Genomic DNA, 16,373 nt, shown 5'->3' on the forward strand with positions numbered 1-16,373 from the left:
CACACACACACACACACACACACACACACACAGGTGGCTCGTTAGGCTTCCTTTTGCAAGTACATGTACAAATGCACACACATGCTACACAACTTCATTACCTTCAGTGCTATCTAGCTCCGCATCCCCTGGCCCTGTAAAACAAAAGCAAATATAAAGACAAAATCAAAGATCATTTCTGTTCTCCCAAGGGTGATGAGAGAGTTTCATGTTTGAGTATGGTTTCTTCATATAGCTGTTTCACAGAGAGTTTGCTGACAAGCAGTGAGTTTCTAATATTTTTAGTATTTCATTGGCCACACCTCTTTTAAGACCAACTTATTCCCATATAGGGAAGTATAATGATACACATAAAAAATTAAAATAAGGCCCACCCCGGTGGCACAGCAGGTTAAAGCACAGCACTGAGAATCTAAAGTGGCTTCCGCATGAGTTCAATCCCCGCCTGCCCCGGAGGTGACCACATGGTGTGGCAGACCTCTCCTGACCCTCCCACTTCTCCCCTCAGCAGTGTACTTCTTCGATCTGCCTGTTCTGCTCCCCACTCTGTCTGTGGTGAAGCCTCTCACTGCCCCTGAGCCTCTGGCCTGTACCCCAGTTCTGTATGCACAAATAAATAAATCTTTAAAAAAAATTAAAATAACAGCTTCTCAAACTGCTGCCTATGCATCTATGTCTATAGATGGATTCTGTTCAAACCTATAGACTTTTATTAGGTTTCATCTTCACCCGGTCCCTGGGATCTTAAGGTGCCCCCAGCCTGCGAGAGAAGTGATGGGTTTTCACAGAAAAATGAGTTGAAGGATATTCATAGAGAAATGAGCTCCTCTGGGGACCTTTAACACCTATTATCCTGCTACAGGGCCAGTTGATTAAAGTGCCTCTCTAACAGGAACTGGACCAGGTGAAGTTGGATATCTAGAAAGGCATATGGTTCTCACCCTTATTTGGGAAGCTCTTCAAATACTGTTATCTGTGTACTACCTTGGATATTCTGATCTGATTCTGGTCTAGAGTGGATTTTGACACTAGAATTGTTTAGCAAATAACACTGAACCTTAAAAACCACTACCCTTACATTCTCTCTGCTCTGCATTACAGAGCACTTGCAGAAGCATTTGCACTTATAAGAAGATAGACACTAGGTCAAATTGTGTATGGTGATAGAAGAACAACATACCCACAAGAAAATATTAGGTTATTTCCAATTCTTCAACAGTGTTTGAGAAAACAAGATATGAACTCTTTCCCAGTGTTCCTCAAAGTGTATTCTGGGCCCCTTCTGCACCTGAAAGCTGTTTTCTGTTGCTAAAATGCAGATTCCCAGACCTCACTCAGCTCTTCTTTATCAAAATAAGGGGTAAGGAAAACTGGCAATTTTAACAGACTTTGTAGTCAAAGTCTTTGGCACATCCAAGTTGGAGAATCTGTGTTTCCTTTCAGACCACCAGAGTTGGGTTTGAGTCCCTTAACAGTGAATTTGCCACAATTAAGTTCCTCTCTGACTTAACATGCTCTATACTTCAGAGTACAAGGACAGGGAAATCTAGACCTTTGGATGTCGTTTAGAAAAGTATAACGGCACCAGTATTTCTTTTAAGCACAGGCTAAATAGTGCAGAAGTAAGTTATTAAAACAGCTGTATGCTAGGATTAGCTCATGGAAACACTATCAGCATATTCTCATCTCATAACCCACAGCTAAACACTCAGTAATTTTTAAAATCCATGTTTTGATAGATGTAGTTGGAAATATTCCTGCATATGGTTCAAACACCCATTTCATGAATGGACCGTAAAATCAAAAGATGACCTATTCCTTACTTGCCCTAAGGACTGACACCCACAGGGCAGCAGCAGTATTGTAGTCACATTATTTCTCAAAGGCTCAGCACAATTCCTGGTCCATACAGACAGTTAATGTATATTTATAAGAAGACAATGAAAAATGGGAGAGTATCATAGCAGGTTAACTTCAAATTAATTTCCCTCAGAATCATACATATATATGTTTAGATTAATTTCTCAGCCCAGTATTTTGTAGGATTTATTTTATAGTAACTGTATAGAATATTGAGGCTTAGTGATTTATATTTATACATGTATATTATACATGTATGCATCCATTCTTCATTCCTTTACAAATAAAATCACTTATTTTCAAATCACCCTTTTTTAACTGATTACTTGAAAATGCATTTTATTCTCTAAAGTTTGAATAGCTTGTTCTATGTTTAACATTGATGGAGTGACTGCTTTATATCAGATACTATCCAAGATACTATACAAAACTCTGGTTGAAAAAGCACAAATTTTAGAAAATGCACTTTGCTTTCTATGTTTCTGAGCTTGGTTTATTGTTTTCAGGTATCAGGAGGTTCATGGGGTAGAATCACAAGGAAGACTTGAATTCAAATACTGCTTGTGTTGATTACACCACCTGACTTTTCTCATCTGTACTGTCTACTTCTAAAGTTACTGAGAAAAATGCATGAAATGATAGACATAATAAGAGAAACCTCTTTGTATAGTATCTTGGATAGCTACACAGAGCTTAAGGAAAACTCTAAAACAAGTCAGGGGTTGAAAGACTGTCAGCTTTGTTCAGGTGTCTCAAGTTTTCCTGACTCAAATAAGCTTTACTTTTCCTTTCTCTGAGGAGGAAAGCTTTCAGGTGACAAAAGGAAGTTATCTGTCCTTATTAGTCAGGTGCTAGATTGTGTTATCATATGCAACTCAAGTGATAAGGGCATGATGTTGTGATGAGGGAAGGTCATGTTCCAGGGATCATCTTGTGGACTTATTAGAAATTGCAGGCATAAGCTCCAAACAACTGTTCTATTGATACATCAGGGCAGCTTAGCTGTAGAAAATAGTAACAAAACCCAGAACACTGTCTTTTATAGACAACTTGGAGGCAAATATTTGTACACCCTGCCTGCTATTCTGCACAGAACCTGTGAGTCTTTCTGAGTAATAAAACTCCATGTCAGTAGGTAAAGAAATGTCTTTATGTGTTTTTGTTGAGTTTTCAGGTAGAGCAAACAATTGTCCAAAGTACATGCCAGAAGGAGCTGAGTTAGAGATAGTCTGTATGCCTATAGGGCAACATACTTAGATTGAAAAGATGTAATGTATTTGCTCCTGTGGGCTGTTAACAGTTAGGATATTCATTTATGTCTTCTGTTAAATCATGTGAAGAGCTATTTTATGCGACTGCTGTTCCACTTACTGGTTTAAGCGAGGGACCAGTTTGGAGGAAGAGAACTGTCTATTGATAATCAGGCAATTGTTTTGATGATTGTAAATTGATTTCAAAGTTTGAGATCTAAAAGGTTTAAATTATTTATGAGTGATGTGTATTAACTTTAACCTGTTGTTCCTTATTCAAGCAGCATGGATAGTTCAACTCTTCTTTGTTTTTTAATTTGCTAAGAATAAGTAAGATGACATATAAATTCTCAGTTACTTACAAATTAAAAGGGGTGTTTAAAAACTGAAAGATTTTCAAGATTATGTTGTTGGTGAGTTTGTACAGGCTGAATAACATTTACCACAGTTGTGATCTTGAAAAAATATAGTGATAAAGGAAGAGGAAAAAGTGTCCATCAAGGAAAATATAGTTCAGTTTGATCTATGACACCTCATATGTATGCTTCTTTAATTTAGACTGGCCTGAAACACATGCCATCAGATTTTCTTTTCTTCAAATCTGCAGTTAGCTTCAAAGCAATACTTAAATGTTTACTTAATGTCAGCAGTGTAAATTTGTAAATTATTCTGATAGAATAAAGAAATTCCTCTTGTGTATATACTTCATCTAATCACTTATAAGTAATCTAATTCTAGGCATTTGCTCTTGTTAGTATGAATACCTCCTAACAAGAAACTGATGACAGCCTGTAGTTTAATTTTCTGTGAGACTTCCTGGTAGCCCAGTGTCATTAAATATGTGCTCTTTTGTCAGTATTGAGTCAAAAAATAATTAAATTCTGTGAAGACACTTTTACTATAATCTGTTCCACTATACTAGACATGGAGGCAAGCATCCATAGTTTAACGTCCTCAAAAATAAATTTACCATCAAGATAAAAAGAAGATGAAAGTGTGTTCCTCAGGCTTCAGTTGAATGTGAAAATTACCAAGCTGATTACATGCTTATCATACTGTCTTATAATTGTGTTCTTGTCACCTCCTACCAGTTATGCTCTCTTTGAAACCAAGTAGCTAAACCCTATCATCTAGCTTTCAAAATACCCTACAAATATATATTGAGTAAATGGAGGGAAAAAATGATTGATAGTCTTTTATATTCTATCTTTACAGTTTGTGTTTTGGTTGAAAAATAATGCATGCATATCATTTCACCTTAATTTTATCAGCACTAGCATTATAAGTATTTATTAGTACTTAGCTTCAAGGTTATGGTGAAGTTTAGCAAATGATTATTTTATGAAATGTTTTTTGAAATATGCAGGTAAAAAAAGCCATTAATGCAAATACATACAGAAATGACGAATGGTTATTTAAGAAAATAATGGCTCTTTTAAATACCTGGGACATGTTATTGGTTTTTCATGTGGCCCTTAGCTGGAATTATGCCACATAACCACTCCTAAACCAATCACTAAAAGATAATACAATTACAAAGATTAACAGAGACTAGTCAAGATTTACCTCCTTAAACTGAGACAGGACCAGCTTGTTGTACTGTCCCAAGCTGTCTGACACCAAGAGGAAATCCAAGTTCTATTAATCTATCGGTTAGACTAAAAATTGCAGTTTCCTTGATATATTTGTAGCATAGAAGTTTAGAGATAGTATAATTCCATACATCACCTGGACCAGGCTCATCCTATTTTTCTGCCCAATAATACTTAATATGCGACTTCCATTATTAGGTGGTTGCTAAAGCACCAGCCATCACTTTCATATCCCATACAGGAAAAGGATGAGGAGTGGTGAACATCTTCTTAAAAGATGTTGTATAAGCCCCAGGAAATAGTCTGATTATAACTCATTAGCCAGCCAAAATATTTACATATTTTGCCACTTAATTACCAGGCATATGGGGAAATGTAGTTAGATGTGCCTATTCAGAAAGTAAGGTTTGTTACTTAGGAGGAAGAAAGAAATGGATGTTGGTGTAAACAACTATGAGACTCTGTTACAGATAGTAATGATGAGAGGATGGAGTTAAATAGGGGAGAAGGAGAGCAGAGCATATAGGAAATAATAGCTTGTATGCATTTTCCACCAAATGTATGATGAAGATCGCATGTAATTTTAAGCAATAAAATAGTAGCATAGAAAAGGAATAGGAAGGAGAGGCAAAGGACATTATAAATCAGCAAAATGTAGAAATTGTATATGGATAATTAGGATCATGTTTTGCACTATATCTTTTTTTTTAACCTTCTTGGAGTACTTTGCATATTAAAGAATGTTATTTTTCCAAAAATGGAAATGTGAAAGTCAAGGTATGAATGATCTTTCCAGGCTAACAGTTTTAATTAGCAACAGGGTCACCTTTGGAAAAAAAATACAAAATATAGGATAGGATTATTATTAAAAGAATTGGATCCACTAGACATAGAGGAAAGAGGCAACTTTCTAATTAGCTACAATAAGCTCTGGGGAAACTTATTGGTAAATTAAAATCCATGCCTGTAAAGTGTCATGTTTATAAATGATAACTCTTTTCTTTGTTTTTTAAAGGTAGCTAACCAAGTTGTTCAAGCTCTGCTCACTCAAAAGGTAGGCCATTTATGGTTTTATTCATGTCAAGTATTTATGTGAATAAATTGGGAATTATATTGTCAAAGTAGGAAATTGTGATTGATAGATGCAATACTTTTCTATTTATTCACTTAGTGTAAAATTGTCTGTGGTGTAGATGGCATGTGAATAACATCAATGGCCAATAAAATTGTAAAATTCAAATTCTTGAGAATGTATCAAAAAGCCCTTTGAAGATGAAAGAATTCCTAAAAGTAGATAGCCTCATATGGATAACATTCTGCAAAAGATCTTTGAGATTATGAAAGTTATTACATTTCTGAGTCTTATTTCCTCTTCTGTAAAATGGAAATGACAATTCCTACCTTCTAGAATTGCTATTGGCATTTTAGGAAAAGAAGCATATAGAGTAGTTTGCTATTGGAATTGGTTTATGGCAAATATAAAATAAATGGCAATATTATATTCTTGAATTACTGAATATCGTAAGCATCATCAGCTGCCCCCCCCCCCCAAACACACACACACACACAAGTTAACCCTATGAATGGTGGGCAGGTTAATAACCTTAATTTTTAGTAATCACTCCACAGTGTGATGTATATCAAATCATCATGGTGTGTGTTTTAAATATATACTATTATAATCCTTAATGAATGTGTATGGGGTGGGAAGCATTGGTAACTTCTGGTAATGAAATTTTTATACCAACTCTTTTGTTATCCCTCTATTTGCCTTCAGATAATACAAGATCATGCTGTTAGGGCTTAGTGAGTAAATGCAGTGAATTATTAAAATTTGCCATGTTTGGTGAATTTGATTGAAACATACCTATCTCTTTTCATAATATGTCTCAGAGCCTAAATTCTATTTTCTTTAAATTTTATTTTTTCTGAGCTCTCTCAGTGACATGTAGACCTTCTCTATAAAAGGAAATATGAGATAATACCACATATTCAGGAGGATATGTGACTAATGAAATGAAACCAATTTGTGATATTTTGATTTTCTATTGTGGTAACATTGATTTATAGCAGTACATATGATTCAGAAATAAGGGATCATATTTCTTTAGATGTATGTTGTTATACCACAACGGTACCACAACCCTTCACCATGGTCCATTAAGCCCCCTCCATTCCCTGCTCTATGTCTCCCCTTTTCATCTGGCACCCTCAATTCTACAGTTTGTTATTGGCTTGGGTTTACCTAGCACTTTGTGTTATTTCTCTGTATTCCGCATATTAAGTAAAAACATCTGGACTTTTTCTTTCTCCCATTGACTTATTTCAGTTAGTATTATCCCCTCCACTTCAATCCATGTTGTCACAAATGACAAGAGATCATAATGTTTTATAGATGAGTAGTATTCCATTGTGTATATGTAAATATCTTCCTAATCCGCTCACCTGTTTTAGGATACTTTGCTTGTTTTCCTAACTTGGCTATTGTCAATAGTGCCATAAGGAACATAGGAGTGCATGTACTCCTTCTAATTAATGTTTTTTGCATTCTTCAAGTAGATACCTAGAAGTGAAATTGCTGGATCAATTTTTAATCTTTTAAGAAACCTCCATACTGTTTTTCATAAAGACTGGACCAGTCTATATTTCCCTATCTGTATATGAATGTTCCTTTTTCTCCATATCCTCAACAATAGTTGTTGTTTTAGGTCAGATGGCCTTTTTCACAGGTGTGAGATGATAGATACCTCATTGTGGTTTTAATTTGCATTCCACCAATGATGAATAATGATTTTTTTTTTTCATGAAAAATAGCCATCTGTGTATCTTCTTTGGTAAGGTGTCTGTTTAACTCTTTTGCCCATTATTTAATGGTGTCGCTTTCTTTTTGTTGAGTTGTGTGAGTTTCTAGCAGATCTTGAATATTAACCCCTTGTCAGACATGTAATAGACAAGTATTACATGTATTACAAGTATTTTCTTCTACTCAATAGGGTGATTGTTTTAGTGATAGTTTCTTTTGATACACTTAAAGTTTTTACTTTGAAGTAACCCCATTTGTTCATATTGCTTTTCTTTCTATCATTACTTTTCAAGCTGCTTCTAAAAAAAATAAGAAATAATCCTTCCAAACACATTTTATGAATCCAACATTACTCTGATACCAAAGCTAACACAGACATAACAAAGAAAGAAAAAAAAAAAAAAAACAGACAAATACCTCAATGAACCAATGCAAAAACCTGCAATGAAATCTTATAAACCAAACTCAGCAGTACACTAAAAGGATCTTACATTGCGACCAATAGGATTTATTCCAGGGAAACTGAAAGGAAGGTTCGGTATCTAAAAATCTATCAGTATAGTACAAAAAATTTTTATTTTTTATGTTAATCCATAATAATGTCTCATTTTTTTTTTTGGTAGATTAACCAAAAGTTAAAAATTAATTTGGCTGGGCACATTTTCCACAAAGTTCTTCATCAGGACAAAATGCTCATTACTGTAGCATCACTTATACAGAGACCATAACAACAGCAGAAAAACAGCAATTTGGCCTCAGATGGCCCTGGACAAGAACCCCAGCTTCACTATTTACTAAGGTCTTCAACCACACTGACCTTCAATTTCATTCATCTGTGAAAGGAATTGACAAAAATTCATATGATTATATCAATAGACATAGAGAAAGCATTTGCTAATATTCAACTTTCATTTTTAAAAAATGGTGACAGATGGAAGATATCTCAACATAAGAAAAGTCATATATGACAGACCACAGCTAACGCTATTCACAATGACAAAGAACTCAAAACTTTTCCTCTGCAATAAGACAAAATGTCCAATATCGCAACCATTACACAAAATAGTATTAAAAAAAAAGTTTTAGCACAATTAGGTTAAAGAAAAATATAAAAGGAGTCAAAATTCAAACAATGTAAATTTATATTTTTGCAGGTGACATAATAATACACATAGAAAAAGCCTTAAAAACTCCACTGAAAATCTAATTGAAACAATAAATCAGTGCAATAAAATGGCAGCTTACAAACTCAACTTACAATTTACAAAATTGTTGTGTTCCTCTATGCAAACAAGAAGCTAGAAGAGAAGGAAATCAAGGGGAAAAGTTCCATTTACACAGCAACAAAAAATTAAATTCCTAAGAGTAAACTTAACAAAGGGGGTAGATCACCTCTTACCATGAAAACTATGAGACATTATTATGGGAAATAGAAGACACAAAGAATTGGGTATTCTGTGCTTTGGTAATTAGAATTATCATTTTTAAAATGATCATTTTACTTAAAGCAACATACAGATTCAGTACAATCCCTATTAAAATGTCACTGGCATTCTTCAAACAAATAGAACAGACACTACTGAAATTCATATGGAGCCACAAAAACACCCCAGATATTCAAAGCAATAACAAAGATCAGTGTATGACACTCACAGATATACTGGAAAGCTATAGTAATCAAAACAGTAAGGTACTAGAATAAAAATAAACACACAGACTGGTTGAATAGAATTGAGAACCCATACATATACCTGCACAAGTATTTAATTTATGACAAAGAAACTAAGTGATGTCCTCTTTTGAGTTCGGGGTCCTTGGGTTCACTCTGGGAAAGGTTTCACCAGAGCTCCCCTTTCAGGGGCACACAGCAAGACTCTTCACAAGACAAAGACTCAGTTATATTTAAAGAAGTTTATTATAAAGAGACAGGAGAGGGAAAGACACTTGGATAGGTACAAGTGGGCAGGAAGAGCTGCCCCAAAAGGGATAAGTTTGCAAGGAAGAGACCTGCATGGCTGCAGCTGGGCGGTCTTAGGAAGAGGCCTCCCCTGAGGGAGGTCAGTGCAGAGAAGTCCTGGCATGGTGCAGATCGAAGGCAGGCAGGAGGCTGTTGCCCTGCAGAGGGAGAGAGTGGGTAGGAAGAAGCACCTGCATAGGCACATGTGGGCAGTGTGGAGCAGATGCCCTGTGCTGGTGGAGAGACTGTCCAGATATACACAGCTTTTCTTTGGGAGGAGCTCACTCTTTGTGAGCCCGAGTTTGCTGACTTTGAGTAGAATCTGAGAGGAAGGAGATCCCCTAATGAGCGTCATCTCCATATCCTTGTCCTTGTCTTCACCTGGGCACCAAGGCATCCTGGCTTTGGTGCCCTTATTTTATGGCTTTGTCAATTGCTGCATTTGCTCCTTCTACCCATCCCTTTGTGTGTCTCAGTCTTGTGATGCCTCTCCTGCATTCCTTCCTCCACCACTAAGGATGTACAATTAAGAAAAGAAAGTCTCTGCAACAAATGGTAGTGGGAAAACTGGATAGTCAAAACAATTACTGGCTAGTACAAAACAATGAAACTAGATGACTAGTTTCTTATACTATATGCAAAATTTAACAAAAATGAATCAAAGACATAGACATAAGATCTGAAACCATAAAAATACATAGATTAAAACATAAACAAAACGCTCCACAATGGTTTTAGTCATTCCTTTTCTATATACACACACACATACACACATATATATTTCATTTTGTACATTTTTTCATCTCTGTTGTAATCCCTGTGGATTTCCCACCAGCATTTCACCCACATGCCATCACCATAGTCCCATGTGAGCTTCCCACCCCAGTTTTGACCCTATTCCCCTTTCCTTTAGTGATTTCTTTGTGGATACTTCTCCATTAGCAAGAGAAACAGAAGATACTTCTGATTTTTTTTAATTGAAAAGCATTTTCAAAAAGTTTGACAGTTCCTCAAAAAAGTAAATGCTAAATTGCCATATAATCCACAATTTCATTCCTAAGTGTATAACCAGGAGAAATGAAAACATGACAACACAAAAACTAATATGTGTTAATTTATGACAAATACTTAAATGTTTCTAACAATATTACTCATTCTAGCCACATGGTAAAAATAAAAATATCCATCAACTGTGAAGAAAAGAAAAGCATTTTGGAAGGAGTTGACTATTTCTCACAGATATTTTAATTAATACCATTTTACATTTATGCTGTAGAAGGATTGTGGTAACATATTGTCTAGACTTTCTTTGCCAACCACTTCTGTCAAAATATCATGCTTCCTGCTACAAATGATTCTAAGTGCTACAAGCTTTACTTTAACATCAAATAGATTTGAGTATACTTTTGCAGAGTTAGAATTTCATTTCCTTGTGAGTTAATAGTTCTAAATTTGTTTTGTCCCAATTTCTGTTACCCGCTGCAAGGAAGAAAGAAAGGAGGCAGAAAGGCGCTTTTGCCCATATATGGCCACACAGGTAGCTATTGTGTTACTGTTTGTATTTGGTCACACTCAAGAGAACTGAAGTGACTTAAACAAGATAAAATGTTATTTTTGTTCCATAGAACAAGTAGGCAGCATAAGAATAGGGAAGCTCTGCTCCATAGAGCCCAGGACATTACTGACATGTCTGGCTTCTATCTTATTTGGGCAATTCTGTGGCATTGAAATTAGAATGACAATTGTAGCTCCAGTCATCACACCCAGCCATCAGGATGGAAGAAATTCTCAGGAGAATGAAGAGGATAAAGGTTGTACCCCAGCTATCTATAATGAGAGATTCAGCAAAATCTTTCCTACCTCCCTACTTACATCTAGTAAAGTAAGTCTAAGTCACTTCTAAAAAATATGGCAATATACTTATTATTCTGAATATCTGTCCATCAAAAAATTGATTGTCATGTAATTATGGAAGAAAAGGAGAAACAGATGTTGAAGGTCAACTCACAATTCTGTCATAACATATTTGAATGCCTTTTCGTTTTCAAATAATTTAATTAATTTTTCAGTTGTTCTCCTCTTGTTGGAAACTGCTCATTTAATTAAAATCCTAAGGAATAAAAGAAATACTGTTGCAACTTTATGTGTAGCTGTTGAAGGACTTCTCAAGCCTGTCTTTTAAAATATGTCTCAGGAAAGATACAAGGAAGCCGTCTGGTACAATAAAAAGGAAAACAGGACCCTTCAGGTCTGTCACCAAAAAATTGCTACACAAATTCAAGTAATAACTAGTAAACAGATAAATCTACCTGGGTACTCTTAAGAGTAAGACAGAAAGTCATGCTACTGTGAGATAGCATACCTCAGAGACTGTAAAGGAAGAAGAAATGTCAGAGCTTTCAGAGTCCAAAACAATCATGTTCTGCAGAAATGTGTGCCTGATGTTTTTATAGAGACTGTAAAATTGATGCAAAAAATATTTTTTTAATTAAGAACATAATAAAAGAAATAAAGTATATTCCAAAATGCAGACATGAGGACTAAATCTGAAGAATATAGCTAGCATAGCATAAAAATAGAAATCTTGAGTAATTTACCAGAGTAACAACAAAAAAAAAATCCTTGAAGTGAAATTATAGGCTAACCATACAGTTTTACACTATATCATTTGTTATAACAAAACCACAATCTGCCATATCTGGCATGCCTAGAGATCTTCACTGGGCAACTGAAAAAGTATTTTTTCATGGTGTATCATGAATCAGATAAGCATCAGAAAGAAACAGCATTTGCCAGTGCTGATAAAAAATAATCTATTTCCTAACAAAAATAATGAACAACCATAGACCAGAGACATTCTGTGGGGGTGGAGTGTGGAATGGGATCAAAAACGGGGGGGGGGGGGGGGGGGGGGGGAAGGGAGGGAAATGCGCGGGACTATGGTGGTGGCACAGGGGTGATTTGGTGATGGGAAACCCGTGGGGATTACAATTGAGATGAAAAAAAAATGTGAAAAATGATGTAAAAATAAACTTTTTAATAAAAAAAAATAATAATCTATTTCCATGAACATGCAAGTTTTTGTTAAATACACACATACTATCTTGGTCAAGTAATTGGACTTATCTCAGATAACTATAGGTTCCTGTAGATAGCACTGTCCTTCCTCTAGATCATTAAAGCTAAAGTAACAATAGTAAACCCAACTCACTTCCATTTATGCCTCCATGTCTTAAATCCACCTTTGTAAATGTAAGATAAATCAGTAATCCAGATTAAACTCAGAGTTTTGTCTAAAACAGTTTATCAAGTCAATTACACTCAATATCTTTCCTAAAATACTTTTTTTTCTCTTCTTTGCCTCTAATACCACACTTGAACAAAATTTATTTTCCCCATGTTCCATATAGTAACCAAATTTTGTATGTTCCTTTTTTCACCAGCATAGAATAAGACTTGTATAATTGAACAAAGTAGTCATTAAGAGAACAACAGGACTCTCCCTGGTGGTGCAACAGGCTAAAGCACCTCATTATGAAGCTCTCTGAAGCCACTGCAGCACGAATTCGATTCCTAGGCATGGAGCTGACCCACATGGCGTGGCAGACCTCTGTGACCCACCCGCTGCTCTCCTGAGCAGTGTACTTTGTCAGTCTGCCTGTTCTGCTCCCCTCTCTGACTCTGGTGAATCCTCTCACCACCTCTGCACCTCTGGCCTGTACCCCAGTTCTGTAAGCATAAATAAATCTTTAAAAAAAGAGAGAAAAACAAAGCATATTTTTTTAAAATAATAGTTTATTTTTACATCATTTTGTGCCTTTTTCCATCTCAGTTGTAATCCCTGTAGGCTTCCCATCAGTCAAATCAACTGTGTGTCATCTCCGCACTTCTCTCCCCCCACTGTTTTTGATCCCATTCCCTATTCTACCTCCATAAAATGTCTCTGGTATATAGCTGTTCATTATTATTATTATTTTCTTGCCTCATCCTTTATACTCCTGCTATCACCGAAACCATCTGGTATTTTCCCTTTTCTTTCTGGCTTATTTCACTAAGCATGATCTTTTCTAGCTCCATCCATGTTGCTGCAAAAGACATGTATATATATATATATATATATATATGAATAATATTCCATTGTGTATATGTACCACATCACAAAACATAATGAAAGAACCCCAAACTCCTGTATTTTCCTTATAGGAGGGGTAATTCAACAATCTGCCCTCTTGTCTAATAGTAGTCTGTGCTTTTCTGAGAAGATCTGATTTTATTTACTGTGCACTTAAAAAAGAGTCCAATTTTATGACTCAACATGTGGACATGCTTCATTTGTCCCCCCAATAAAGCTCTATTGGCTATACAGTATCCCCTTACCCTCTCTGTATTTCTTCCCTCCATAGTTCTCTCCTCCCATCCCATAGAGGTAACCACCATAGTTTTCACAGAATCTTGAAGTTACATTTACATTTTGCCAGTTTGTTCTCTTTAATTATTTTAATTCTGCAAATAAGAGAAAACATATAATTGTCTTTCACTTTCTGATTTATTTTAATCACCTCAAGTTCCAACTGAATTGTCTGGAAAGCTTTTACTGTTTCATTTTTTTAATATCTGAGTAATATTTCATTGAATATATATGCCACAATTTCTTCACCCAGTTGTCTGTCAATGAACGTAGCACTCAGAAACCTTCATAAAGAAATAGACATCCAGGCCCTCCCTGGTGGCCCAGCAGGTTAAAGCACAGCATGAGGAAGCTTAAGCCACTTCCGCATGAGTTAGATTCCCGCCTGCCCCGGAGGTGACCACATGGCGCCGCAGACCTCTCCTGATGCGTCCGCTGCTCCCCTCAGCGTACTTCGTTGATCTGCCTGCTCTGCTCCCTGCTCTCTATCTGGTGAATCCTCTCACCCTCCACATCTCTGGCCTGTACCCGGGGTACACTGCTGAGGGGAGCAGCGGGCGGGTCAGGAGAGGTCTGCCCGGCCATGTGATCACCTCCGGGGCAGGCGGGAATCTAACTCATGCGGAAGCGGCTTAAGCTTCCTTGTGCTGTGTTTTAACCCGCTGTGTCAAAAGGGAGGGCCCAAATAAAAATCTTTTTTTTTTTTTTAAAGAAAGAAATAGACATCCTAGGAAGTGGCAAAAATAAATGCTTTGTACTAAGCTGAACAGAGGAACAAAAACAAAAACTCAGACCTGTGGAACAGAATTGAAATCCCAGAGATGTCTATAAATATAGACATCTAATTTTTGACAAAGGAATTAAGACCACACTATGGAAAAAAGATACTCTTTTTAATAAATAGTTCTGGAAAACATGGATATCAACATGAAAAAAGATAAATAAAGCAAAACCCATATCTAATGCCACGCATGAAAATTCATTCAAAATAGATAAAAGATTAGGGCACAAGAAACAAAACCATAAAGTACTTGAAAAAAAAAATATAGGTACACAGTACAACACACCTACCACACAGATACATTTAAGACTACAATGCCAGCAGCAAGGAGAACAAAAGCAAAAATAAACAAGTGAGATTATATCAAGCTTTAAAACTTTTGTACCTCAAAAGAAACTATCACAAAAACTAAAAGGCTACCTATAGGATGGGGAAAAAAAAACTCCTAATACATCTGTTAAGGAGTTAATTTCCAAAATTTTCAAAGTACTTATACACAATTCAATAACAACAAAACAAATGACCCAATTAAAAAACACAGGCAAAGGACCTCAATAAATGCTTCTATAAGGAAGGCATTTGATGACCTATGGACATGTGAAAAAGTACTCAATATCACTTATGATGTGAGAAAGGGCAAAAACCACACTTATATACTAGCACACCCCTGTGAGAATAGCCCATATGAAAAAAGAACAGAATTAATAAATGTTGGCAGGGTTGCAGTGGAAAGGAACTCTCACCCGTGTTGATGGGACGGATGCAAGCTGGTACAATCCCTGTAGAAAAGTGTTTGTAGATGTTTCAAGAAAATTAAAATGAAAGTCCCATTTAATACAACAATATCATTATTAACAAGAAAAATTTAGCACAAAAAGATCTATCAATACCTCTGCACATAGCAGCACTGTTTATAGTTGCCAAAAATTGGAGCCAGCCCAAGTGCCCTTTACCAAATACTCTGCAGATGAATGGATAGAGAAACTGGATTCAGGGGAATATTGTGAAGAAAGATGAAGTGGTTTCATTTAGCAGAAAATGGGTGGACCTTGAGATAATGATGTTGAGTGGAGTCATCCAAAAAGTGAAAGACAGATATCAGATCATTTCACTCATCTGCATATTATAAATACAAGTAAAAATAATAGTTACACATAAGCAATATGAAAAAATAAAAATTTGAATTAAGCAAAAAAGAAAATGGGGAAATGGTGGAGGGGATGGGGCACAAAAGCAGATTGAGTATGGGCACCAGTGGCTTGGTAGAGGCAATAAATTTTTAATTTTGATATGAGTAAGCAAAAGGACTAGGAATCAGGCAATGATGAATAGTATAGTCATTAGAGTAATATATAAAGGTTTAAAGAGCAATTGGGAAGGCAATCTTAATTTATGAAAGAGAAAAGTGGACTTCTTTAAATCATTATAGTCTTTCAGTGGTGGCCTTCCAAATCAAGAATAAAAAAGTAAGAAATACCTGTTTTATAAAATATTATATAAATTGTATTTTGAGTTGAAACATTTAAAATCTATCAGACAATGTGTTTCATAACTGGTGAATTCTTTTTAAGAGAATTTATATTACATCAAATTAAGATTTTTATTTTTTGAATTTTCATGAATCAGTATAGCAAGTTGTTCACTGACATGATAATGCACTAAGGTTTTCAACTTTTTCACAAATGATACATAAATGGATATGCAGAGTAAAGGTGATCAGAA

At 35.7% G+C, this 16,373-nt stretch overlaps 1 protein-coding gene across 1 annotated transcript in view; it reads left to right on the forward strand.

Moving 5' to 3' along the window:
• Positions 1-16,373, forward strand: part of NCKAP5 (NCK-associated protein 5) — a 731,767-nt gene that overhangs the window by 597,293 nt on the left and 118,101 nt on the right. The window contains exon 8 of the mRNA XM_004674888.2: positions 5,718-5,756. Within this exon, the coding sequence (XP_004674945.1) occupies positions 5,718-5,756 (39 nt within the window). The remainder of the gene's footprint in view (positions 1-5,717; positions 5,757-16,373) is intronic.

The sequence above is a fragment of the Condylura cristata genome, unplaced genomic scaffold (genome assembly GCF_000260355.1).
Source record: "Condylura cristata isolate star-nosed mole 26May11 unplaced genomic scaffold, ConCri1.0 scaffold00002, whole genome shotgun sequence".
Classification (NCBI taxonomy): Eukaryota; Metazoa; Chordata; class Mammalia; order Eulipotyphla; family Talpidae; genus Condylura; species Condylura cristata.